The 25,699-nt window shown below is 58.9% G+C and overlaps 1 protein-coding gene across 2 annotated transcripts in view; it reads right to left on the bottom strand.

Moving 5' to 3' along the window:
* The window catches only part of ASIC4 (acid sensing ion channel subunit family member 4), a 79,024-nt gene that overhangs the window by 9,835 nt on the left and 43,490 nt on the right, over positions 1 to 25,699 (bottom strand). Inside the window, exons 1-4 of one of the 2 annotated variants that reach the window (XM_054044577.1) lie at positions 15,652 to 16,935; positions 13,077 to 13,221; positions 12,609 to 12,736; positions 5,302 to 5,461 (exon numbers count right to left, since the gene is read on the bottom strand). In XM_054044577.1, coding sequence (XP_053900552.1) covers positions 5,302 to 5,461; positions 12,609 to 12,736; positions 13,077 to 13,221; positions 15,652 to 16,248 — 1,030 coding nt within the window. In that variant the 5' untranslated portion in view covers positions 16,249 to 16,935. Of the gene's footprint in view, positions 1 to 5,301; positions 5,462 to 12,608; positions 12,737 to 13,076; positions 13,222 to 15,651; positions 16,936 to 25,699 lie in introns of those variants that run through there. The other variant, XM_054044578.1, reaches the window with a different exon arrangement.

Below are 25,699 nucleotides of genomic sequence, written 5' to 3'. Positions count from 1 at the left end.
CTCTGGGAGGCCCCCTCAGTGGGCCAGGCCCCCATGGGGTCTCACACCTCCTGCGGGGGATGCCACGTGGCTTCATCGCCTCCTGGGCTGGACCCCTGGGCCTGCAGCCCCCCTGCTCCCTCTGTGAGCTCCAGGCAGCGAGTCCCCCTGAGACAGACTCCGATGGAGACTTGTACCATCTTGGGGGGCAGCGCCCCCTCCGCCAGCGTCTGCAGGGACACGCAGCCAGCGCGGGCCGACAGGCAGCAGTGGGATGCTGAACCCACCAGCCGCATTTCGCAGTAAGTGACGCGCAGCAGCAGGACGAGGGGAGTGAAAGACACAGCAAGAAAATGGTGCGAAGCCACCGCCCGGAGCAGCACTCGCAGCCCTGGGCCTGGAGCGGGGGTTACGCGTGTGGAAGCTCAACAAGGCGCATCTCATTGTGACGACGGGGGGGATGTTCTTAGTGTTTTCCATGAACAGTGTGTGTGCCTCAGTTTCCCTGTGTGCTGTGTGTGTAACGAGGGATGGGAGGATCAGGTGTGACCTCGCCTAGCAGCTGGGACCCCAGACAACGGTCTGGAGATGGGGGACAAAGCGACTGGTGACCAGGAGGCCCAGCCCAGCTTGGCAGTCAGCCGGTTCTGGCCAGTGGGAGGACAATGGGCTGGCGAGAGAGGATCCCAGTGACCTGACCAGCCGGTTCCAGCCAGGGGTGGGAACAAAGGAGGGAAGAGAGGAGGCCCAGGTGACCTATTTACCTGGGACTGCAGACAATGGACAGGGGAGGAGCCGTAGGGGGACATGATTTCGGATGATCGGCTGGAAGGAGAGGGCAGCTGGACTGGGGAGAGAGGAGCCAGAGCCCCCCCGGAGGCTGGAGAGACCTAGATGTACTGGGCTGAGGGTTGCTAGGCCCAAGGGCCTGGAGAGTTTCCTGTGCTGGGTTCAGACGCTCAATAAACCTCCTGTTTTATGCTGGCTGAGAGTCGCTCTGGACCGTATGGAGCCAAGAGAGAACACGAGTGACTTCTGGGTACCTCCTACAAGACAGGCCCAACAAAGAAAATAACAGAACACCACTAGCTGTCACCTTCAGGCCCCAACTAAAACCTCTCCAGCGCATCATCAGAGATCTACAACCTATCCTGAAAGATGATCCTTTACTCTCACAGATCTTGGGAGACAGACCTGTCCTCGCTTACAGACAACCCCCCAACCTAAAGCAAATACTCACCAGCAACCACACATCACTGAACAAAACCACTAACCCAGGAACCTATCCTTGTAACAAACCCCGATGCCAACTCTGTCCACATATCTGTAAGCAGAGTCAGGATGAGCTCTACCCTGACATCTGGTGGTGAATATGGCGAGTGTGGAAAAGAACTCCAGGGGCTGATCTTGTTTGCATAGGCACACTCACCCGCCTGGCATGAAACAACAGCAACTCAAAGTGGTTACTTTGGCTGGTGTGGGATCCCCAGTTTCTCTGTTATTGGGCAGGAAGAATAAAGTTTTGTTACCCTGATTCTGTGAATCAAGGCCAGTGGAACTGTTGTATGACAGAAGGACTGAGTGAGTCATTCACCATTACCTAAGTAGCACTTGCTTGTCAAGGGGCATGGGTTACAAAACCCAGTGAATTGAGAGATGGGGGCTGGTATTTGTACCTGATGGTATGGCCCCTTCCCTGAGGGGGTTGAAACAGCAGTTGCACTATCTCTTCTCTCCACTGTTGAATGTCAGAGCTAACTTTGATTCCCTTAGGAGTCTAGTTACAGACTGCTGAGCTGAGTTCACTTTGGGCCAATAGTGCACCAGCACTCGGGCTCCACTACTACTAGCTGAAATCACTAAGAGCTGAAATCACAAAAGAGCTAAAGCTATTTAAGAGCTGAGATCACTGAGGCTGTGTTAACTAGTGGGGGAGCCTGAAGCTATATTGCTAAGCTAACTTAGCTTAGCGGGTGAGTGGAGCGGAGCGGCTCACAGGTCGGTGAGCGGAGCGGCTGGAGGAGCAGCTAGCAGAGCAGAGCCTTGTGGGAGCGGCCCAAGGGACGGCTGGAGCGGCGCGGCTCACAGGTCGGTGAGCGGAGCGGAGCGGCGCGGCTCACAGGTCGGTGAGCGGAGCGGAGCGGCACGGCTCACAGGTCGGTGAGCGGAGCGGAGCGGCGCGGCTCACAGGTCGGTGAGCGGGGCGGAGCGGCACGGCTCACAGGTCGGTGAGCGGAGCGGAGCAGCTGCCAGAGCAGTTCGTGGGACGGCAGGAGTGGGACTGCGGGTGGAGTGGAGCAGTTCGTGGTGAAGGCTGCGGTGGAACCCCACGGAGAAGCAGCCGGTTGGCCTCGGATCACGTAAGGTGCCCCTTAGCACCCTGCTCACCCCCCCCCTTTTGAACTCTGGGGCTGCACTGATCATGGACAGAGACTTTGGGGGGTTGTTGGACTTTTGGGACTTTTGTGATTCTTGGGTTGCTGGACCCAAGGGACTTTGGGATTGGTGGACTTTTGGGACTTTGGTGATTCTTGGGTCGCTGGTTTCAAGAACCAACGGGAGAGGACACGGCCCAATTTGCTGGGGTGGGTCTTCGCTCATGGTTTGGTCTAAGAACTCTAGTTGTGGTGTTTTTCCAATTTAATGCTGATGTTGTTTACCTCAAGTTATTAAACATTTTCTGTTACACTCAGACTCCGTGCTTGCGAGAGGGGAAGTATTGCCTCTTAGAGGTGCCCAGGGGGTGGTATGTAATTGTCCCAGGTCACTGGGTGGGGGCTCGAGCCGGTTTTGCATTGTGTTATTGAAATGGAACCCCTAGATACAGAACCCGGCCCTTGTTGCTGCCAACTTAGATGGGCAGAAGGGTTACATATCTATTCAAGTGACATCATCATAGGACCTAATCACATCAGCCATACCATCAGGGGCTCGTTCACCTGCACATCTACCAATGTGATATATGCCATCATGTGCCAGCAATGCCCCTCTGCCATGTACATTGGCCAAACCGGACAGTCTCTACGCAAAAGAATTAATGGACACAAATCTGACATCAGGAATCAAAATACTCAAAAACCAGTGGGAGAACACTTTAACCTGTCTGGTCATTCAGTGACAGACCTGCGGGTGGCTATATTACAACAGAAAAACTTCAAAAACAGACTCCAAAGAGAGACTGCAGAGCTGGAATTGATATGCAAACTAGACACAATCAACTCCGGTTTGAATAAGGACTGGGAATGGCTGAGCCATTACAAACATTGAATCTATCTCCCCTTGTAAGTACTCTCACACTTCTTATCACACTGTCTGTACTGGGCTAGCTTGATTATCACTTCAAAAGTTTTTTTTTTTTTCTCTTAATTAATTGGCCTCTCAGAGTTGGTAAGACAACTCCCACCTGTTTATGCTCTCTGTATGTGTGTATATATATCTCCTCAATATATGTTCCATTCTATATGCATCCGAAGAAGTGGGCTGTAGTCCACAAAAGCTTATGCTCTAATAAATTGGTTAGTCTCTAAGGTGCCACAAGTACTCCTGTTCTTTTTGCGGATACAGACTAACACGGCTGCTACTCTGAAACCTGTCACGAGTCCTGTGAGTCCGTGACACCAGGACCCTTCTGTCCTGCTCCCCTGTCGCTCTTCTCGCTTGAGCCTCCGAGCCCAGACAGCAGCAGCACCAAGCCGGGGTGAAGGCAGGACAGCCAGAGAGACAGGCCCTGATCCTGGCTGGCCAGAGCAGTCCTAGGTCATCGTGGCATCCCCGCCTATGTCCTAGGGCTGGTGACTGGTGCGAGAGCCTCCCCTTCCCGTGCCCTTTGACACTGGAACCGGAGAACCCCCCCAACCCACCAAACAGCCTTCTGCGTCCCCAAGCCCACCCTTCTGCCTTGCAATGTCCTAACCAGAAATGCCACTGCAATGAAGCAGGAATTGGCTGTAATATTTTCATGAAGCCTATGGGTGCCTCAGTTTCCCCTATGTGCTGCAGTGACCTCGGGGATAGAAAGGCCTGTCGCTCTCTGGGCCGGCTAACACAGGTGTGACGGGCTCCCAGCTGTCTGGGCCCTTAGGTCCCATATCAGTGGAGCTCTGAGAAGACAATGGCAAATCTGACTGTCCAGACATGGACCCCAGCAACCAGCGACCCAGAGAGATCTGCACCCCCCACCACTGGGCAGGGGGCTGAGCCGCATCCCCCCGCTCAGCTCGGGATCAAAGGGCTGGGGGCGGGGCGGGGGGGAGTTAAATGCTGGCTGCCGAGGGCTCTGAGTGCACCTGCCTTGGGACAAAGGGAGGTTAGAGGGATGGGGCTCTGGGCTGACCAGGGTGGTCTCGGCTGTAACTTTCTGTTCTCTGGGCTCCCCAAGGGCTCCCTGGGCTGGTCCAGGTGACTAATAACCTGCCTGTCAGCTCGCGCTGGCTGCGAGTCCCTGCAGACACTGGCGGAGGGGGCGCTGCCCCCCAAGCGGTACAAGTCTCCATCGGGGTCTATCTCAGGGGGACTCGCTGCCCGGAGCTCATGGTGGGGGGCAGCAGGGGGGTTGCAGGCCCAGGGGTCCAGCCCCAGGAGGCGATGAAGCCCTGCAGGTGTGAGACCCCTCGGCGGCCTGGCCCACTGACGGGGCCTCCCAGAGCCTGTCCCCACCCTGGGGCTGTGGTCCCGATCCTGGGGGTCCGTGACACCGGGCTCGACCAGACTGCCAGGAAACGGCACTGGGCACAGAGCAGAGGTGAGTGCGACAGGCAAACGTCCAGGGGTAGAGAGACTCACCTGGCACAGGATGGGGTGCGGGGTGGGGGGGGTCTCACCGGCACAGGACGCGGGTTGGGGGGTCTCACCTGGCACAGGACGGAAGCAGGGGGCGGGTGGGGGTTCTCACCTGGCACAGGACAGGGGGGCGGGATGAGGGGGTCTCACGGCTCAGGACGGGGGGGCGGGATGAGGGGGTCTCACGGCTCAGGACGGAGGCTGGGGGCGGGGGGGGGGTCTCACCTGGCACAGGACGGGGGGGCGGGGCGGGGGGGGTTCTCACCTGGCACAGGACGGGGGGGCGGGGCGGGGGGGTCTCACCTGGCACAGGACGGGGGGGGCGGGGCGGGGGGGGTTCTCACCTGGCACAGGACGGGGGGGCGGGGCGGGGGGGGTCTCACCTGGCACAGGAAGGGGGGGCGGGGCGGGGGGGGTCTCACCTGGCACAGGACGGGGGGGCGGGGCGGGGGGGGGGTCTCACCAGGCACAGGACGGGGGGGGCGGGGCGGGGGGGGTTCTCACCTGGCACAGGACGGGGGGGCGGGGCGGGGGGGTTCTCACCTGGCATGTGCACCATGCGGCACTGGCAGCTGCTCACCACAGCCTCCTTCTCGCACTGCAGGCGGCAGGCGGCGATGCTGTAGCCCTCGTAGCCCGGCAGGATCTGCTCCCCGGGCACGCTGGCCCGGCAGTTCCCCCAGGGCTGGGGCAGGTAGGTGAGCTGCGGGCAGGAGGGGGCGGTGAGGGCAGGGGCAGCAAGCAGGCAGCCCCTCCCCAGGAGAGCACCCGCATGGGGCCGGGCGCAGGGACGCTCCTGGTGCCACTGTGACGTTATTGACATAAAATGGGACCGTATAGATCATTGTTGCAACCAAGGTCCGGTAGTGGCACCAAATCTGGTATAAAGGGGGTCAAATGGGGTGTCTAGGACAAGGTTATGGTTTACTGGTTATGATTATGCTGTCTATATGTATGTATCAGTTTTGTAGTTGAAGTTATGAATATTGGCTCTATACTGTCTGTATGGCAAACTTATGCTGTGCTTCTGGGTGACATCCCAGACAAGCTGAGATGAGCTCTGCCTAGCCTGCTTGATGGCCCATTAAGGACCATCAGCTATACAATGGACCCATTGAGAGAAGGCAAATACGCCTTGTAACTCAGCAAAGTATGCAGGGACTGGCCCATGTGACTCCAGACTCCATTTTGCTGTAATTTTCCACAGTAAGAACAAAGAGGTGTTCTTACACCTGGAAAAGACTATATAAGGCTGATGCCTCATCTCCATCTTGTCTTCAATCCTGCTTCATACCTCTGGAGGAACTTTGCTACAAGCTGAAGCTTTGAACAAAGGACTGAATGACCCATCCCAGCTGGGGATGTATTCCAGAGACTTGATTTGAACCTGCAGTTTATTCCATCGCTGCTGCAAGCCTGAACCAAGAACTTTGCCATTACTGTATGTAATTGATTCCATTTAACCAATTCTAACTCTCATCTCTATCTTTTTCCTTTTATGAATAAACCTTTAGATTTTAGATTCTAAAGGATTGGCAACAGCGTGATTTGTGGGAAAGATCTGATTTGTATATTGACCTGGGTCTGGGGCTTGGTCCTTTGGGATCAGGAGAACCTTTTTCTTTTACTGGGGTATTGGTTTTTATAACCATTTGTCCCCATAACGTGTGGCGCTGGTGGTAATACTGGGAAACTGGAGTGTCTAAGGAGATTGCTTGTGAGACTTGCGGTTAGCCAGGGGGTGAGACCGAAGTCCTCCTAGTTGGCCGGTTTGGTTTGCTTTAGAGGTGGAGAAACCCCAGCCTTGGGCTGTAACTGCCCTGTTTAAGCAATTTGTCCTGAGTTGGCACTCTCAGTTGGGTTCCGCCAGAACCGCATTGTCACAGTGGCGTAGTCGTGCTTGGATCCACAGAACCAGGTCAATTAAGCTTTGGGTCAGAACCCCACGCTGTCCAAATTTGAATTTTGGGATTGAGAGTTTTGTTGGTTAAAGAGCTGCTGCAATGGCTGAGCAAAGAGCATATGAGGGACTTGGCAAAAAAGCCCTGGAAAATTTGTGTTCAGAAAAGAGGATAAGTTTTAGAAAGAAAGCTACAAATCAAGAACTGAGAAATCTGTTAATAGCCAGTGATCAGGGGGCAAGAGCACAGCCCTTACCTGAGGCTGCAGAAGATGCAGAAAAGATTAGGATGCAAAAGGCAACAAGTAAACTGCAATTTGAGCATGAACAGAAACTAGCAGATCTTCGATTGCTGGAGAAGCAAAAAATAGCAGAATTAGAGAAGGAAGCCGATCAAAGAAAGAAGGAGGCTGATGAGAGAGAAGAGAGAGCTCGTAAGGGGCGTCTAGAGCTGCTCGCTGCTGAGCAGGAGACTCACAAGATGGAACAGGAGACGGCCAGACTTCAGCTCCAAGTAATGGAAGAGCGGAGAAAATCATCCCCACCTGGTACTCCACTTCCCCCCCGCCATGAGAAAAACTGGGAAAGGATGTGTCCCATTTACAACGATACTGAGGATATAGAGGAGTTTTTGTCAACCTTTGAACGCCTCTGCAATCTGTACCAGATCCCTGAGGGTCAGCGAATGCCTGTCCTGCTGACCAGACTGACTGGAAAAGCCAGGGAGGTGTTTAATGACTTGGGGGAACAAGAAGCCTTAGATTATGAGCGGTTTAAGGATTCTGTGTTAAGGCGGTTCAAGGTTACTCCTGAATCTTACAGAGTTAAGTTTAGAGAGTTTAAAATGTCTAAGGATTGTACTTTTGTAGAATGTGCTCATAAGCTGATGGGTTTTGTTAAAAAGTGGGTTATGGGAGCCAAGGCGCATGGGAGTTTTGAAAAACTGCTGGATTTAATAACTTTGGAACAGTTCTTAGACATTGTGCCTGACAATGTGAGAGCAGCTGTGTGTGACAGGGACCCTGAGTCAGTCCTACGGGCAGCAGAGATTGCGGATGCCCATACCCAAAACAGGGCTCGAGAAGGGTATAAAACCCCGGGGAAAACTAATCACCATTCTCCCCAGTTCAAGAGGAGGGAAGGATTTAAAAATAAACCTGACTCTTCTAAAGGAGTCCAAGGGGGCCCGGAGGGTAGGAACTCACATCCCAGGACGGAACAGGTTACATGCTATCACTGTGGTATGCTGGGCCACATGAGACCAGACTGCCCGACACTGAAGGGCAGCCCAAAACCAGCAACCCCAAATGCCACGGCCAATGCTAACCCTGTTGTTGTAACCTCACAGGCAAGCCACACAGAGCCCAGCATTGGTGCCCTGTGTGCAAATGCTGTTTCTGTGGTCTCTGAAGAATTTGACCTTAAAACTCACATTAAAGCTAAATATGGGGGAAATAATGCAGAGTTTATTAGCAGTGCAGAAGTGAATGGAGTGAGGTGTATGGCATGGAGGGACACCGCAGCAGATATTACTCTGGTTAAAGCAAGTCTTGTCAGGAAGGAAGATTATTTGCCAGGTGAAGATGTAACTGTTGTAGCCTTATCTAAGTATTTTGTCAGGGTGCCTTTGGCTACAATCCACCTGAAATGGAAGGGATTGGAGGGCACCATGGTTGTGGGAGTAAAAGACATAATCCCTAAGGATATTATGATTGGAAATGATATTAAACCTATGGTCAGTCAAGTTAATACAAACCAGGCACAAGAGAGGATTGATCCTAAGGTTGTGCCTATGGAGGGTTTCTCCAAAAGTTTGTCTTTGGAAAGTAGCTGTTCGGCTGTGAATGAAGTTTCTGAATGTCTATCTAATGTCTCCAAAGTAAATCTGGAATTAGATCAAGCGAAGGGAGAGGAGAACAAGGAGATTTTGGATGAGCCTAGGCAGTCTTGTGAGCTGATGGCTTTATCTAGTCAGCAGTTTGGGGAGGCAAGGAGAGTGGAGGATGAGTGTCCCTGTACCTTACCTGTTTCCTGTGCAAAGAATAGTGACAATGAAGGAAATGTGCCTGTGTCTGTCAGGGGTATTGACTTGCCTATGGAGGAAGCTACCCCAGTCTCCAAGCAGTTGTCTGTGAACAGCCCGGTGTGCTGGGACAAGGGAAATGAAATCCCAAGCTGTATGTCTAGTAAAGGAAAATGCGTCTCCAACTCTTTTTTGTCTGTGGAGCAGACAGAAGGTGCCTTTCGGCCTGTGATGGTTGAGAGTAATTTAGTTGTCTCAGAGTTGGTTCTGGATTCAACTAAAGCCCAGGAAGGGAATGGTCCTAAATTTGCATCTGCTGGGGAGAATGGCACCGTAACTAGGTTGCATCCAGTTAGTGTCTTAGCAAAATCCCAGAGATCAGACAATTCTGGTGCTTGTATTTTGCCTGTTGCTCATGGGTGGTTGGAAAAGGATGTAGCAACTCTGTCTGATCAGGGTGATACCCTAGCCAGGGCACAAGGAGAGCAGAAAGGTAATTTGGTTGTGGTACCTACGGACAGTTTAATAACTTGTAGCAAAAAGGAAAAAATTCCTAAGCTTGTGTGTGGCAAAGAGAAGGGAAATATTTCTAACCTTTTATCTAGGAAGTCTATGGGTTCACCTGAAAGGGGATTGTGTAGAGATCTGCCTGATGGGCCAAAGGTGATCCTGAATGTAAGTAAGACCCAGACAGAGGCTGTTGTTGCTCAGGAAAGTGTTCCTTTAGGGCAAGCCCTAGGTGAAGAGGGTAAGGGCAGAATTTCTGTGAGGGGTGAATTGCTGCTTAGAAAAGCTCCTGGAGAAAGGAATCCTCATGGTAATCGGTGCAAGCAGTTCCCTGAAACTGAAGGGTATGAGAGTGATTTAATCAAGGAAGTTTCAGTTCCTAGCAGCCAAAAATTGTCTGTTGTGAATGGATCCACTGACTGTCCTTTTAAAAGATCCAGTTTGGGTAGCTTTGAGAAGGTCTCAGAGGAGGTAAAAGTTGTTAAGGAATTGAGGCATCCCTACAACCAAGTGGCTGTGTGGGGCCAACTTGTTGGGGGAGACAATGGGGTTGGAACAGGAATGTCTCCTTTCTGATTCTTTAAACGAGCAGTTTGTGCTTCAGGGTTTGAGGACAGATTTGGTTACTGAGGTGTCAGAGCAGAGCAGTTTTACGGCTAAATGCTTGAGCATGCGGGGGAGAGCAAGCAAACTCTCACCCTCAGACTCTTTGGATTTGTGTGGTATCTCTTTAAGACAGAGTCCAGCCTTGGCAATGATAGCAGTTACGAATATGAAAACTGGTGGACTGGCTCTGGTCTGGGGTAGTGCAAATTACTTGCCTGGCTGGGAGGGGAAGGACTTGCTAATAGCTGTTAGCACAGAGGGCCCACCCCATCAGCCAGTGAATTCTGTTAAGCAAGAGAAATCGGGATTTGATCCTGCAGGACAAGGAGGAAAGAGAAAACTGAATTTTGCAAAGGGAAGCCACAGGTTAACCCTAAAATGCCCGAACTCCAGTGGTATTAAGCCAAAGGTGTGGCATGACAACCATGATTGTAGATGGACACTTGCAATGAACTTGTTGTTATTGCTAAATTTTGTAATGAATGTGTTGCTATTGCCACAAACTGTAAAAATGTACAATGTGCCTAATCTTTGGGAGAATCCCTTGAACATGTTAAAAGGAATACATGAGAACACACGTTATGTTAAAAGGCCTTGTTACACTGGGGTTTCACAGTTCATGCCTATAAACAATATGGGAACTTTTCACAGGGGAAAAGACATTCCAGACCTAATGTGCTGTATGAAAAGGAAGACTGAGGCACACTACCATATTGCTTTCGTGGCTAAATGCCAAGATTCCTGTACTATGAAGAACATTAATATCTGCATTTATTTGATGTTAATTGGGTTCCAAACATTTGCCCGAGCTTGTATGGATAAAGTAGCGGTTTTCTTTAGCTCTTGGAAAGATCACATGATACATACAGGAACCATGCTGCCAGAGCAGATCCAATCCACTATTGTTCTAACTAAGTGTTACCTTGGGTTTGTAAAGAGGTTCAATCATGTGGTTGAACATGATTTTGATAAACCGTTTCTGTTATACACTGGTACGGCTTCTAACCCAATACTAGCTGTAGTGAGACAGAACCCAGGATGGGGAGCTCTTGGGATGCAGTCAGTGATGATTGTGTCATCCCTTCCTGCATCAATTTTGCGTTGGGGGTGTGTTGTTATTGACATAAACTGGGACCGTATAGATCATTGTTGCAACCAAGGTCCGGTAGTGGCACCAAATCTTGTATAAAGGGGGTCAAATGGGGTGTCTAGGACAAGGTTATGGTTTACTGGTTATGATTATGCTGTCTATATGTATGTATCAGTATTGTGGTCGAAGTTATGAATATTGGCTCTATACTGTCTGTATGGCAAACTTATGCTATGCTTCTGGGTGACATCCCAGACAAGCTGAGATTAGCTCTGCCTAGTCTGCTTGATGGCCCATTAAGGACCATCAGCTATACAATGGACCCATTGAGAGAAGGCAGATACACCTTGTAACTCAGCAAAGTATGCAGGGACTGGCCCATGTGACTCCAGACTCCATCTTGCTGTAATTTTCCACAGTAAGAACAAAGAGGTGTTCTTACACCTGGAAAAGACTATATAAGGCTGATGCCTCATCTCCATCTTGTCTTCAATCCTGCTTCATACCTCTGGAGGGACTTTGCTACAAGCTGAAGCTTTGAACAAAGGACTGAGGACCCATCCCAGCGGGGGATGTTCCAGAGACTTGATTTGAACCTGCAGTTTATTCCATCGCTGCTGCAAGCCTTTTGCCATTACTGTATGTCATTGATTCCATTTAACCAATTCTAACTCTCATCTCTATCTTTTTCCTTTTATGAATAAACCTTTAGATTTTAGATTCTAAAGGATTGGCAACAGCGTGATTTGTGGGAAAGATCTGATTTGTATATTGACCTGGGTCTGGGGCTTGGTCCTTTGGGATCAGGAGAACCTTTTTCTTTTACTGGGGTATTGGTTTTTATAACCATTTGTCCCCATAACGTGTGGCGCTGGTGGTAATACTGGGAAACTGGAGTGTCTAAGGAGATTGCTTGTGAGACTTGCGGTTAGCCAGTGGGGTGAGACCGAAGTTCTCCTAGTCTGGCTGGTTTGGTTTGCCTTAGAGGTGGAAAAAACCCCAGCCTTGGGCTGTAACTGCCCTGTTTTAGCAATTTGTCCTGAGTTGGCGCTCTCAGTTGGGTTCCGCCAGAACCGCATTGTCACAGCCACCTTCGCCCTGGGACGGGGCGGCGCTAGGCTGGAGGGACCGGGGCCCATCGCCCGACACTGCCGGGCCCGTGCTAGGAGAGCCAGAGCTGCAGGGGGATGGTACAGGCCCCCCCACCCCGGTGAGGGGAACCGCCCGCCGGCTTGGCCCCCCCACAGCCTCGGAGCTACCCAGGCCCCACCTCACACTCCCAGCCAGCTCCACCCCCCAGCCTGCTCCGCCCCTCCCAGCCAGCCCCGCCCCCTCAGCCAGCTCCACCCCCCAGCCAGCTCCACCTCCCAGCCAGCCCCGCCCCCTCAGCATGCTCCGCCCCTCCCAGCCAGCCCCGCCCCCCAGCCAGCTCCACCTCCCAGCCAGCCCCGCCCCCTTAGCATGCTCCGCCCCCTCAGCCAGCTCCACCCCCACTACACCTCACCTGCCCCACCTGGCCAGCTCTGCCCCCTCGGCCTCATCTAGCCAGCTCTGCCCACTGCCCTAGAGCTCCCCCGGCCAACTCTGCCTCCCCACCAGCCCCTCTGACCAACTCTGTCCCCCCTTGGCCCCACCTGGCCAGCTCCACCCCCCCCCCCAGAGCCTCACGTAGTTCTGCCCCCCTCTGACCCCCCCACTCCCCCAACGCCCTGGCCCAGCCTCACCCTCTGCTCCTGGCAGGACACGAAGGTATGGAAGCCGGGGGAGACCCCGAAGCCCAGCTGGTGGATGTAGGGCGGCTCGTCCTGGCTGTGGACCTGCACCCGGATCCCGGCCTCGAACGACGTCTCATCTGCGGGAGGCAGGGAAAGGCCAGAGGGTCAGCGCTGCAGCAGGACCCCCCGGCTCCTGGCCCCGCACCGTGTCCTGGCCCCCAGCCCGGGACAGGCCCCCCCGGCTCCTGGCCCCCAGCCCGGGACAGGCCCCCCCGTCTCCTGGCCCTCAGCCCGGGAGAGACCGCCCAGTCTCTTGGCCCCCAGCCCGGGACAGGCCCCCCCCACCGTGTCCTGGCCCCCAGCCCGGGACAGGCCCCCCCGGCTCCTGGCCCCCAGCCCGGGACAGGCCCCTCCTGGCCCCCTGCCCGGGACAGGACCCCCGGCTCCTGGCCCCCAGTCCCGCCCCCTGGTGCTCACTGGTCTCTCTCCAGATGGGCAGATATTCCTCCTGCTGGATGTCCAGCATCAGCTCCAGCCCGTTGCCTATCCCGCCCTGGCGGGTGACGCGCGGGCTCCTCCGGTCGGCGTTGAAGGTGTAGCACTTGCCGTAGCGGGTGTAGACCTGGGCAGGAGACGGGGGAGGGGTTAGTGCCGCCGGGGGAGCTCAGCCAGCAGCCCTGGGGCTGGGCATTACCCCGGCCCCACGCTCGGGACAGGGGAGACGTGGGGCTTTGCGGCCACTTTGCCCTCCCCTGTCTGAGGCTGTGCCCGGCCCTGTGTCTGCCAGAGCAACCTCAGGACTGCACTGACCTACACTCGGCCCCATGGGCCCTGATCTGTCCCCCCATGGGCCCTGGGGGGCAGAGAATAGCCACAGCGCAGAGCACCCGGCCATGCCCCTGAACCGCCCCCATGGGCAGAGAATAGCTACTTCAGAACCCCTCACTCCCGACCCGCAGCCCCTGCCGGCCCGGCCCTGTCCCTGCCCAGCCCTGCCTGTGCCCCTCACTCCCGACCCGCAGCCCCTGCCAGCCCAGCCCTGCCCCCCCCCAGCTCTGCCGGTGCCCCTCACTCCCGACCCGCAGCCCCTGCTAGCCCAGCCCTGGGCTTCCTCCGCAACTCTGCCGGTGCCCCTCACTCCCGACCCGCAGCCCCTGCCAGCCCAGCCCTGGGCTTCCTCCGCAACTCTGCCAGTGCCCCTCACTCCCGACCCGCAGCCCCTGCTAGCCCAGCCCTGGGCTCCCCCAGCCCTGCCGGTGCCCCTCACTTCCGACCCGCAGCCCCTGCCAGCCCAGCCCTGGGCTCCCCCCACCAGCTCTGCCGGTGCCCCTCACTCCCGACCCACAGCCCCTGCCGGCCCAGCCCTGCCCCCCCCCAGCTCTGCCTGTGCCCCTCACTCCCGACCTGCAGCCCCTGCCAGCCCAGCCCTGGGCTTCCCCTCCCCCCCCCTGCTCTGCCAGGGCCCCTCACTCCCGACCCACAGCCCCTGCCAGCCCAGCCCTGGGCTTCCCCTCCCCCCCCCTGCTCTGCCAGGGCCCCTCACTCCCGACCCACAGCCCCTGCCAGCCCAGCCCTGGGCTTCCCCTCCCCCCTGCTCTGCCGGTGCCCGACCCGCAGCCCCTGCTAGCCCAGCCCTGGGCTTCCCCTCCCCCCTGCTCTGCCGGTGCCCCTCACTCCCGACCCGCAGCCCCTGCCAGCCCCGCCCTGCCCCCCCCCTGCTCTGCCGGTGCCCCTCACTCCCGACCCGCAGCCCCTGCTAGCCCAGCCCTGGGCTTCCCCTCCCCCCCCCTGCTCTGCCAGGGCCCCTCACTCCCGACCCGCAGCCCCCTGCTAGCCCAGCCCTGGGCTTCCTCCGCTACTCTGCCGGGGCCCCTCACTCCCGACCCGCAGCCCCCTGCTAGCCCGGCTCTGGGCTCCCGCCACCCCCAGCTTTGCCGGTGCCCCTCACTCCCAACCCGCAGCCCCTGTTAGCCCAGCCCTGGGCTCCCCCCGACACACAGCTCTGCTGGGGCCCCTCGATCCTGACCTGGATACACCCCAAGGCACCGGGCTGCAGCCAGGATCCTGCCTCCAGCTGTTGATGCCAACATGCTGGGAGCCAGGAGTCCGGCACTCGGTGCCCGGCCAGGCAACAGCTCGTCAGCCCCTCGCGCCTCGAGTGCGGAGCCGGAGCTCACTGACCCCCGGGCTGGAGCATGGGGGCCTTGGGGGGTCTTAGCCTGGTGCCCCTGCTGCCCCACAGTAGCACGGCTGCTCCTGCTGCCGGCTGGCCAGGGGCTCGCACCCAGGACCAGGGGGCCGTGCTGGGCCATGTCCCCAGGGACCTGCTGGATCCGCTACGGGGTGCAGGGGGGTCACCCCAGGACCCACTGTGGGGCAGCGCCACCCTGAGGCTGTCGCTTCTGTCTGCCCTGCACCAGACAGGTTACGGTCTGGTCTACCCGCCCACCTCCCTGCATCACACAGCCCCCCCCCCCCCCCACCTGTGACCCTGCGCCCCAGCCTCACGGCCCCTCCCCGGCCCCCCAGCCTTCAGCACACGTCCCCCAGCCACATGGCCCCTCCCCGGCCCCTCAGCCTTCAGCACACGCCCTCCCCCCCAGCCACACGGCCCCTCCCCAGCCGCCCAGCCTTCAGCACACATCCCCCAGCGCCCCTCCCTAACCCCCCAGCCTTCAGCACACGCCCCCCCTCTAGCCACATGGCCCCTCCCCGGCCCACCTCACCCCCCCCCAGCAAAGTAACACACGGCCCCTCCCTGGCATTTGGATGTGGCATGCATCTCTGAGACGAGAGACCCCAAGGCAGCAAGGTCCCACGGGTCCCACCTGGCTGTGGGGCAGAGCAGGGCAGGGATCTGGGAGGGGGCTCCTGTCCCTCCCATTCTCTACAGCCCCCATCAGCACCACGTATGAGCCGTCCAAATACCCGCAGAGTCGTCGTTCCGCCGCGTCCCCACATGCAGAGCCAGCGATCTGCCTCGGACCCCGGCCAGCTGCCCCCCCAGAGCTCCCAGGTACCGCGTGCGCCCGCCCCGCGGCGGGGGACTCACAGGCGTGAAGTGCTGGGGGCCGCAGGGCTCCCCCCGGAAGCGGCAGGCCAGCAGCATGTCCTCGATCTGGTGGCCCAGGCGGTGGAAGAGGCTGTGCATGGTGCGCTCAGAGCGGCGTGGCGGGAGGAAGCGCGAGTAGTTGGCGAGGCGGCTGAGCCAGCGGCGCTGGGTGTCGGGCAGCCCCTCCAGCAGCCCGGGCAGCAGGGAGCGGTTCTCCCCGGCCAGGCCCAGCCACTGCCCGGCCGAGTACAGGTCGGGCTTGGTGAGCTGCAGGAAGCGCACGGGGTTGTTGTTGCAGAGGGTGACGGCCGGGAAGCGCAGCCGCGCCGCCCACGCCATGCGCACCCGGCTGTGCACGGGGCAGGACAGCAGGTAGCGCACGCGGTTGCTGGACCAGGTGCCCAGGAGGCCAAGCGAGAGCAGGAAGGCCAGGCCCCAGAGCAGGCACCGCGGGCGCGACTGCCGGCAGGAGCCCATGTGGTGTAGGCCGTGGATCTTGGTGACGCGCAGGAACCGGGCGGTGATCTGGGCGAAGGAGCCGCCCGGGGCTGGAGCCAGGGGCGCCCCCCTGGGGCAGCAGGAATGGGGCCGGAGCATCGCCACCGGCTGGGCCTGGTGTCCTCAGGCTTCAGCCAGGGGTCGGTTTGCCCTGGGAGGTGCCCGGTCCCGCGGCCTGCCCTGGCTCTGCCCCGGAGGCACCCGGCCCCACGGCCTGCCCTAGTTTCCCTCCAGGGAGGTTCCTCTCTCCGGAGCCTGTCGTGCAGCTCCCAGTATCCAGCGCCCTGCGCGAGCCGAGCTTGGCAAGCGCCTCCTGAGCTGCTCCAGTGACGGGCGAGGCGAGGGGCGGGGGCTGGTGCAGACAGACACCCTCCCCCCAAGCTCCAGGCAGGAACGGAAAATTCCTAGAGCCCCCCTGGCACCGGGCTGGGCAGGTGGCATCATGCTGGCCCTGGCACCTGGGTGAGGGAGGCCTGGCAGGACCAGGTGCCCAGCGGGGGCAGCGATCCCAGAGGGTCCGTGTCCCAGCCCTAACAAAGCCCGCGGCAGCTGGTGGCTCCGGTGCCGAGACCCGGCAGGGCTGTGTGGTCACTTCCGCCGGGAGCCGGGTCCCGGGAACCCTGACTTCTGCCCGTCCTCGGCCCCATCACCCCACTCCCTAGACGCAGGGTCCTGCCCCGGAGTGTCTGTGCCCCTCAGACAGTGCCTGGGCCCTGCCTCCAGTCGGGGGGCTCCCTCGGGGGGTCCCCAGCACGGCCACACAAATTGGGGCAGAGCTGGGGCAGGGGCTGCCAGGCTGGGGGAGGCTACCCCCCCAGACTGAGCCGTTCACAGGCAGCAGCAACCCATTGCTCTGAATGCTGCGGGAACCAGCCTGGCAATGCCCCCCCAGCTCCCGCCCACCAACCCCCAGGCCCCGACCTCACCCCAGCCCGGCAGCGGAGTCCTCCCACGCCGGGGCTGGGCTGGGAGCGCCCCGAGCTTGGCATGCTGACGTGGGCGCTGGTCGGCTCTTTAAAGCGGCGGGCGAGACAGTGATCAGAGCGGGGGGGGGGGGATGTGCTCCCCCCGTCGGCTCCTCAAAGGGAGACGCTATCGGCGTGGCTCCGACACCCAGACAGCTTGTCAGGGCAGCTTCAAAGCCGCGTCTCCGTGTTCCCGGTGCCGCCTGGCAGCCTCTGATCAGCCCGGCAGCCCCTCCCCCGGCCCCATGAGACAGCTGGCAGCAGGGGGGCAGCCTGGGGGGGGAAGTGCCCGGCTGCAGACCCGGCAATGCTCCCCCCCATCCGGCGCTTGGCCACACAGCTCCCGCAGGGCAGCATCGGGGCCTGGGGGCCTGGCGTCTCCACGGGCCACCCCTTCCTAAGAGCCGAGGGGCTGCCATGGGCCCCCGTTAGAACGGTCGGTTCGGTGCCCCCCCCGGCCACGGCCATGCGCCCGCTGCCACCCGGGGGCAGGGCCTGTGCAGCCCTGGGCACAGCCCAGCCCACAGAAACAGCCACCAGCCACCACATTCCCAGGAGCCTGGGATCCCAAGATGGGGTGATGAGGGGGTTCCACGGTGCTGGGGGCCCAGCTGGGACCCACCTCTGGACCTGCCTCCGACGGGGCAGCACAAAGCCTGTGTCCTCTCCTTCGACACCAGAGCATCCTCCCGCCCCAGGCACTGCAGTCCCTGCCCCCTGTGCCCCCTCTGCTCCCTATGCACCACCCCGATCCCCTGTGCTCTCTCCCCCGTGCTCTGTTCTGCCCCACTCCCCCTAGGGACAGCACCGAGCTCCCCCAGCTCCCCCTCCCATCGTGCCCCCCTGCAGAGACCCGGGCAGCAGGGAGGGCGCCAGCTCCTTAGCGGTCCCTGAGCCAGCGGGACAGACCGGGCTGCTCGGGGGCAGGCCGGCCGGCTCACTTGGCATGGGGTGGGGAGAAGTGCCTGGCACAGCCGTGGCCCCCCAGAGCCAGTGCAGCCCTTCCCCAGTCCCACATCGGCACCGGGAACCCAGTCCTGCCAGGGCCCAGGGACTGCCCCAGTGTGCACATGGGTCCATTCATCCGTGTCTACGTGTCTCACGCATGGCTGGGCCAGCGTGTGCCCATGCCGGTCTGCATGCTGCGTGTGTGTGTGTGTGTGTGTGTACCCTGTGCCAGTGTCTGCATGGTGCGTGTGCATGCACTGTGTGTGTGTGTGTGCGTGTGTATCTGAGCACTGTGTATTGTGTGGCCATGCCTGTGTGTGTTACACGGTGTGTGTACGGGCGTGTGCAGGGCTGTGCTTCGGCATAGGTGGGGCACCCCTGGGACTTAGTGTCCATCCTCCGGCCTCCTCCTCTCCCTGCTGCAGCCTGGTGACTTACTCCCAAACGTCTCCAGCCGCCCGTCCTATTAGCCCAGCCTTGGCACTGTTAAAGAGCCATTGGAGGGGTAACGAAGCCATTTCACAGGCCAGGGATATACTGTCAGGTTCTGAATGTACTGACAAAACCAGCCGTGCGTCACTGTCCTATTTACTCAGAACATGTCAGTCTACAGGACCCTAGTTTAACATTTGCTGTAGAAATATTTCATTAGTGAGTTGGTGAAGTTTATAAAATCACATCTCTAAAACTTCCTTGCATAGATTTTTAGAGGCACAATCATCTTTAGCCTTAAACGCTTCGATCTTCAGACATCAAGTTTTTTAAATAAATCCTTCAAAAGACACCCCCCACACCTTCTCTAACATACACATGTGGGCCCGGGCTGCCATGGGGCACAAGGGCACCAGTTTAATAATACTGCACAGGACCCCATAAATCCCAAGGATGGCCATGTGGGAGTGCACCTGTGTCTGCGTGCAGTGTGTGTCTGTGTGCAGTGTGTGTGTGCTGCATCCGAAGAAGTGGGCTGTAGTCCACGAAAGCTCTAATAAATTTGTTAGTCTCGAAGGTGCCACAAGTACTCCTGTTCTTTTTGCGGATACAGACTAACAAGGCTGCTACTCTGAAACCTGTGCAATCTGTGTGTGTGCAGTGTGTGCGCCTGTTTGTGTGTGTGTGCGGTGCGTGTGTGCAGTGTGTGTGCCTGTGTGTGTGCGTGTGCCTGTGTGCAGTGTGTGTGTCTGCATGCAGTGTGTGCGTGCAGTGTGTGCTGTGTGCAGTGTATGTCTGTGTGCAGTGTGTGTGCATGCAGTATGTGTGTCTGTGTGCAGTGTGTGTGCAGTGTGTACATGCAGTCTGTGTGTATGTGCAGGCGCACTGACAGATGCGAATACGCTACGCTGGGAGGAGCTGGCTCTGAGCTCCTGGCAGAGGCTGGTGTGTTTGGAGCTGGGGCTGCCCCAGGGGCGCTGGCTGGGGGCAGAGCACGGGGGGGGAAGGGGCAGCGTCACCAGGCAGGGGAGCTCTGTGATTGCACGGGGAGCCGACGTTGATGTCAATTAGTGTTTTGCTGTCTGGTTTGGGGGGGGATCCCCGCTCGCTCTCTCCGCGCCGTGGGTCCCCAGGTTGCTGTACTCGGGGTTCCCCACTCATCTCGGTTTGTTCCCTTCCTGCTCTGCCCTCGAGCTGCCCCCGAGCAGCACTAGCCAACGGCCAGCCCACGAGTGGTCTCCATCCTATGAAAAGGGAAACTGAGGCCCAGAAGAGCACACGAGGAGCCAGAGCTTTCGGAGCCCACGGACTCGCCGGCCATGCAGCGGCACGCCTGGGTGCACATGCTCCAGAATTGTCTTTGTCTTCCATGCTCATCACCTGCCACACCAGGACAGGTGCTTTGATTAGCCGGGGTCTGCCCCTGCCCTGCCGCTCAGATGGAGCAGCTGCCGGAGCAGTCCCTGCTCTGTTATTCAGCCTTCCTCAGCGCCACGGAGCCACAGGGTCCTCGCAACGCCCCTGGCTTCGGGCCAGCTCCGAGAGGAGCCCCTCCGATGGGGGTCTCACGCGCCCTTAGCCACGTGGGCTCCCCACCTCCTGGACTGGAGCTCCGGAGCCCTCCTGCTCCCCACCGGGAGCACTGCCCTGCGGGTCCAACTGAGGCCAACCCATGGTGGAGACGCTTCAGGGAGTAACGCCCCTCCCCAGGTACCAGCAGCGCCAACTACAGGGTTTGAGAGTTGCCTGGACCCGGCCCCGGACGCCCTTAGGGCCACCCTTGTTCCTGAGCTGGGGTCTCCGCTCACTGGAGCTGCATTGTCTCTCTGGGCCCCTGCCTCAGTTTCCCCATTGTGACGAACTGGGACTGTTCTTGCTGGGGTGTGTGAATGCTGACAGTGGAGTGTGACTAGGATGGTCTGCATCGGGGGATGGGAGTCTGCCCGAGGGAACATACCTGAGCTTGTAACATGAGAACCCAGGAAGGGGTTGGAGGCCAGGTGACTCCGGGGCTGTGACGAACTGGGACTGTTCTTGCTGGGGTGTGTGAATGCTGACAGGGGAGTGTGACTAGGATGGTCTGCATCGGGGGAGGGGAGTCGGCCCGAGGGAACATACCTGAGCTTGTAACATGAGAACCCAAGAGGGGGTTGGAGGTCAGGTGACTCCGGGGCCCGGGAAACTGAACAAAGGCTGTGGGAGGGGTCGCTGAAGAGAGGGTGGGAAGCAGGCTGGAGAGATGGCTGGGAGGCAGAGATTGCTCTGACCTCCCAAGGGGGGCTGGGATGCCCTGGGACCCCAAGCTGGACCTAACTGAGGGGGGCCCTGTTGTCTGTGCCTGCAAGACCTGTCTTGGACTGTATTCCTGTCATCCAAATAAACCTTCTGCTTTACTGGCTGGCTGAGAGTCATGGTGAATCGCAGGAAGCCGGGGGTGCAGGGCCCTGAGTCCCCCGATACTCCGTGACAACTGGTGGCAGCGGCGGGATCTACTGCACCCCGTGGACGGCGCTTCCTGCAGTAAGTGACTGGGGAGCAGTAAAACGAAGGGGGATTGACGGGGACCAGGCCTGCTGAAGAGTGGGAGAGAGACGGTTATTACCCCTGGGAGTGTGTGACCAGCGAGAAGGACTTTTGCAGTAACAGGGTCCCCCGGGGGGATCGCAGCGAGTGGTCCCAGGGGTGGAGGAGTCTGCAGCTCGACCCTGGCAGAGAGGCGGTGACCTCGAGAAGGGCTGGCACACTAGGGGTCCCCCTGGGAACTGTGGGGAGCTGTGAGCACACAGGCCGGTGAGTGGCCAGCAGGAAGATGTATGCCAAGCGGCTTAAGAGCGACCTGGTGGAGCTGTGCAAGCAGAGGCGACTGCGCATTGGGAGGCTCACCAAAGAACAGCTCATTGCCCAGCTGGAGGCGGAAGATCGCGCGAATGAACTGATCCCTGTGTCTCAGGGAAGCAGCCTGGCAAATGCAGCGCAGGCACCAGTGTCTGTCCCAGCTGGGAGTGGTCAGCCGGCTGCTGAGGGCTTCCCGAGACCCCTCCTTCCTATGCCTAGGGGAAGGGTGGGGAGGAGCCCAGCAAATACCGAGGGCGCCGTGACCCCCCCAGCCAGCAGGGGACCCTCCCGGCGAAGCTCGCCCGCCAGCAGAGGATCCTCCCGGCGACGTTCGGCATCCGTGGAGCGGAATTGGCTGGAATGGGAGAAAGAGCTAAAACTGAGAGAGCTGGAGGATCGTGAACGACAGAGACAGCATGAACGGGAGGAGAAAGAGAGACAGCATCAGCGTGAACGGGAGGAGAAAGAGAGACAGCATCAGCGTGAAGAGAGAAAGAGACAGCATGAACGGGAGGAGAATGAGATACAGCGTCAGCATGACCTGGAACTGGCGAGATTGAAGGGCAGCGAACCCCCGGCTGCGGTGAGTGAGGGGGGACCCAGGACTGCACGGAGCTTTGATAAGTGCATCATGGCCCCATACAAGGAGGGGGAGGACATGGATGACTTCCTGGAGGCCTTTGAGACGGCCTGCGAGCTGCACCGGGTTGATCCCGTGGACAGACTCCGGGTCCTTACCCCCTTACTGGACCCCAAAGCCGTGGCATTGTACCGCCAACTGGGAGAGGCAGAGAAAGGGGACTACGAACTATTCAAAAAGGCCCTGCTACGTGAGTTTGGGCTGACTCCTGAGATGTTCCGGGAAAGGTTCCGGAGTCAAGATAAAACCCCTGAGATCTCATATCTGCAACTTCGCCGTCCGCATGGAAAGATACGCCAGCAAGTGGGCTGGTGGGGCCCAGACGAAGGAGGACCTTATTAAACTGCTGGTACTGGAGCAACTGTATGAGCGGTGCCCATCCGACCTGAGGCTGTGGTTGGTGGACAGAAAGCCAGAGAACCCGCGACACGCCGGGCAGCTGGCTGATGAGTTTGTAAAGAGACGGTCAGGGGGTGGCAGGGAGGAGCCCCAAAGGAACAGGCCCGCCGCGATGCAGAGAGAGAGTCACCCTGGGACCTCCCAAAGGGGGAATATGGGGAATCCCCTCCCACGGGGAATGCCCAGCGTCAGGGACAACCGACCAGCTCGAGGGGACCCACAGGACATGAGCTGCTATTACTGCGGCCGAAGAGGCCACGTTCGGGCCCAGTGCCCCAAGCTCAAGGACAGACTGAGCAGACCGAACCCGCATAGGGTTAACTTGGTAGAGGCCCAGACGGACGAGGGGCAGGCTTCTCACGCAAGAGGGGCTGGCAGCTTATCAACTGCTCAAGAGAGAGAAGGGCCCCAGGCCAGCTCCTCGAGGGGGCTGGATGCCCCAGACTCAGGGTTTTTGGTTTATACGGTGGGCGCGGGGCTGTCCCTCCGGAGAGAGTACCTTGTTCCCCTGGAGGTGGATGGGAGGAAGGTCAATGGATACTGGGATACGGGCGCAGAGGTGACGCTGGCCCAGCCCGAGGTGGTGGCCCCAGATCAGGTGGTGCCCAACTCCTACCTGACCCTGACGGGGGTGGGCGGAACACCAGTCAAAGTGCCCGTGGCAAGGGTACACCTGAAGTGGGGGGCCAAGGAGGGCCCCAAGGATGTGGGGGTACACCCGTATTTGCCCACTGAGGTATTGATTGGGGGGGACCTGGAGAACTGGCCAAGCAACCCCCAAAAGGCACTGGTTGTGACCCGCAGTCAGAGCCGGCGAGGGGCACTGCGCCCTGGCCTGGGGGGGGGGGGTGCCTTGCCTGAGGCGCAGGACCCTAACCTGGTGGGGAGGGAACGCCCAGGGACACGGCTCAGGGAGGCTGCAGCTTCAGACCCAGCGGGCGAGAAAGAGCAGGTGGCCATCCCTGTCCCAGCTGCTGAGTTCCAGGCCGAGTTGCAGAGAGATCCCTCCTTGCGGAAGATAAGGGACCTGGCCGACCTCAATGCAGTACAGACCATGGGACGAGGTGGCCGGAAAAGGTTCCTGTACCGAGAATGGGCTCCCCCAGGGAAAATGGAGTCAGGGGGGATCAGGAGGCAGCTGGTGGTACCCCAGAAGTATCGCCGCCAGCTGCTGTGCCGGGCCCATGACATTCCCCTCTCAGGGCACCAGGGAACCTGGCGTACCCAGCAGAGGCTGCTACGGAGCTTTTACTGGCCTGGGGTCTTTGTTACTGTCCGACAGTACTGCGGATCCTGTGACCCCTGTCAGAGGGGGAGGAAGGCCTGGGACAAGGGGAAAACGGCTTTAGGACCCTTGCCCAGCATAAAGGATCCTTTCCGGAGGGTGGCCAAGGTTAAAAGGGCGTCTCTAAACCAAGAGAGCCCAAAGCACAGACCTCCAGACTGGAGCGCTGGGAGAAGACCACAGCCCAGTTGGAACCCCAGAGGTATGGGGGTGGGGAAAGGGCACAGGCCGCATAAACCTTCCCACATGCGAACTGCGAGTGCCATCAAGCACCCCGACCTAAGGGGGGGCATGAAACTGGAGGGGCCTGGTGTAATTCCCACCAAGGAATGGGAGGGATGCGGGGGCATCCATGGGAACGGGGGTAGGTTCGAACTTCCCCGGGTCACTGGCTAAAGTGACCCTGCTCAGTTCGGTCTCGAAGGGGGGAGAGATGTGACGAACTGGGACTGTTCTTGCTGGGGTGTGTGAATGCTGACAGGGGAGTGTGACTAGGATGGTCTGCATCGGGGGATGGGAGTCGGCCCGAGGGAACATACCTGAGCTTGTAACATGAGAACCCAGGACGGGGTTGGAGGTCAGGTGACTCCGGGGCCCGGGAAACTGAACAAAGGCTGTGGGAGGGGTCGCGGAAAGCAGAGTCTGGGAAGCTGGGCTGGAGAGATGGCTGGGAGGCAGAGATGGCTCTGACCTCCCAAGGGGGGCTGGACTGGGATGCCCTGGGACCCCAAGATGGACCTAACTGAGGGGGGCCCTGTTGTCTGTGCCTGCAAGACCTGTCTTGGACTGTATTCCTGTCATCCAAATAAACCTTCTGCTTTACTGGCTGGCTGAGAGTCATGGTGAATCGCAGGAAGCCGGAGGTGCAGGGCCCTGAGTCCCCCAATACCCCGTGACACCCATGTGCCCTGTTGTTACCCAGTGGGTGGAAAAGGCCTCTCAGAGCAGGCCAGGAGATGTCGGTGTGGGTGTCACCGAGCTGTCTGGGTCTGGTCCGGTCCCCATAGCAATGGAGCATTGGAGAAGACAATGGCAAATCCAGTCCCCAGGACAGTGACACCTAGCAGCCAATGTCCCAGAGGGATACAGATTTCCCCACCTCTCAGCAGAAAGGCTGAGCAAAATCCCCCAGCTGGAGAACAAAGGCCGGGGGGAGATGTGAGGTGGGGGATCAGAGCTGGCTGCTGGAAGGAAGCGGGGGCTCTCACCTGGAGTCTGACAAAGGAGGTCAGACGGAGGGACGGACAGAGCTTGAACCAAGGGGATTGCTACAGCTGGGCTGGGCTCTGGTTTAACCAGGATGGACTGTGCTTTAGCCTTCAGTTCTCTAGGCTACCCAAAGGCCTTCCCGTGCTGTGTCCAGTTAACAAATACCCGACTCTTCTGTGCTGGGAGTGTCCCTGCAGATGTTGGGTGAGGTGCATTAGTCCCTGAAGAATGGACAAGTCTCCCTCGGGGTCTGTCGCCCTGGGACTCGCTGCCCGGAGCTCACGGGGTCCAGTCTAAGGGGGCCTGACCCACTGAAGGGGCTTCCCCAGAGACCGTTCCAAAGCTGGGGCCGTGGCTCCGTGACACCCCCATTTCAGCCAGTTCCTTAACGACACTATTCATCCTGCCCAGACCGGGCAGCGAGCCACTCGCCTTTCTCCAGCCTGCCCTGAGAGCAAACGTCCCCTTCCCCCATGCTGGGCAGCCGTGCAATGGGACCGGGGGCCCCGGGGCACATGCAGGTTCATACACATCCTGTAGAAAGTTCCCACGTCATCCCAATCAGCGTCCACACGCGAGAGCCGGCACAACTCCTGTTCTTACAGCTGCGGCTTCACGGCGCATTGAACTCACGCTGAGTCCACGAGCCGCTGGATCCCACCCCCACCCCCGCCATCCCACCCCCCCCCACACACCTTCCCAGTGTCGTCCGGCAGGGCCACGTCACCGGCCACCCGTGTGACAGCTGCCCCCACGGCTCTCTCAGCCGGACGAGGGCAAGCGCACAGCCTGGCACTTCGCTTTATCCCAGTTAACAACCAGACCAATGCGCCTGCT

This window comes from Malaclemys terrapin, chromosome 11, assembly GCF_027887155.1.
Source record: "Malaclemys terrapin pileata isolate rMalTer1 chromosome 11, rMalTer1.hap1, whole genome shotgun sequence".
Taxonomy (NCBI): Eukaryota; Metazoa; Chordata; order Testudines; family Emydidae; genus Malaclemys; species Malaclemys terrapin.
Note: the sequence above shows the minus strand (reverse complement) of the source record. Positions and strands in the feature narration are given on the sequence as shown.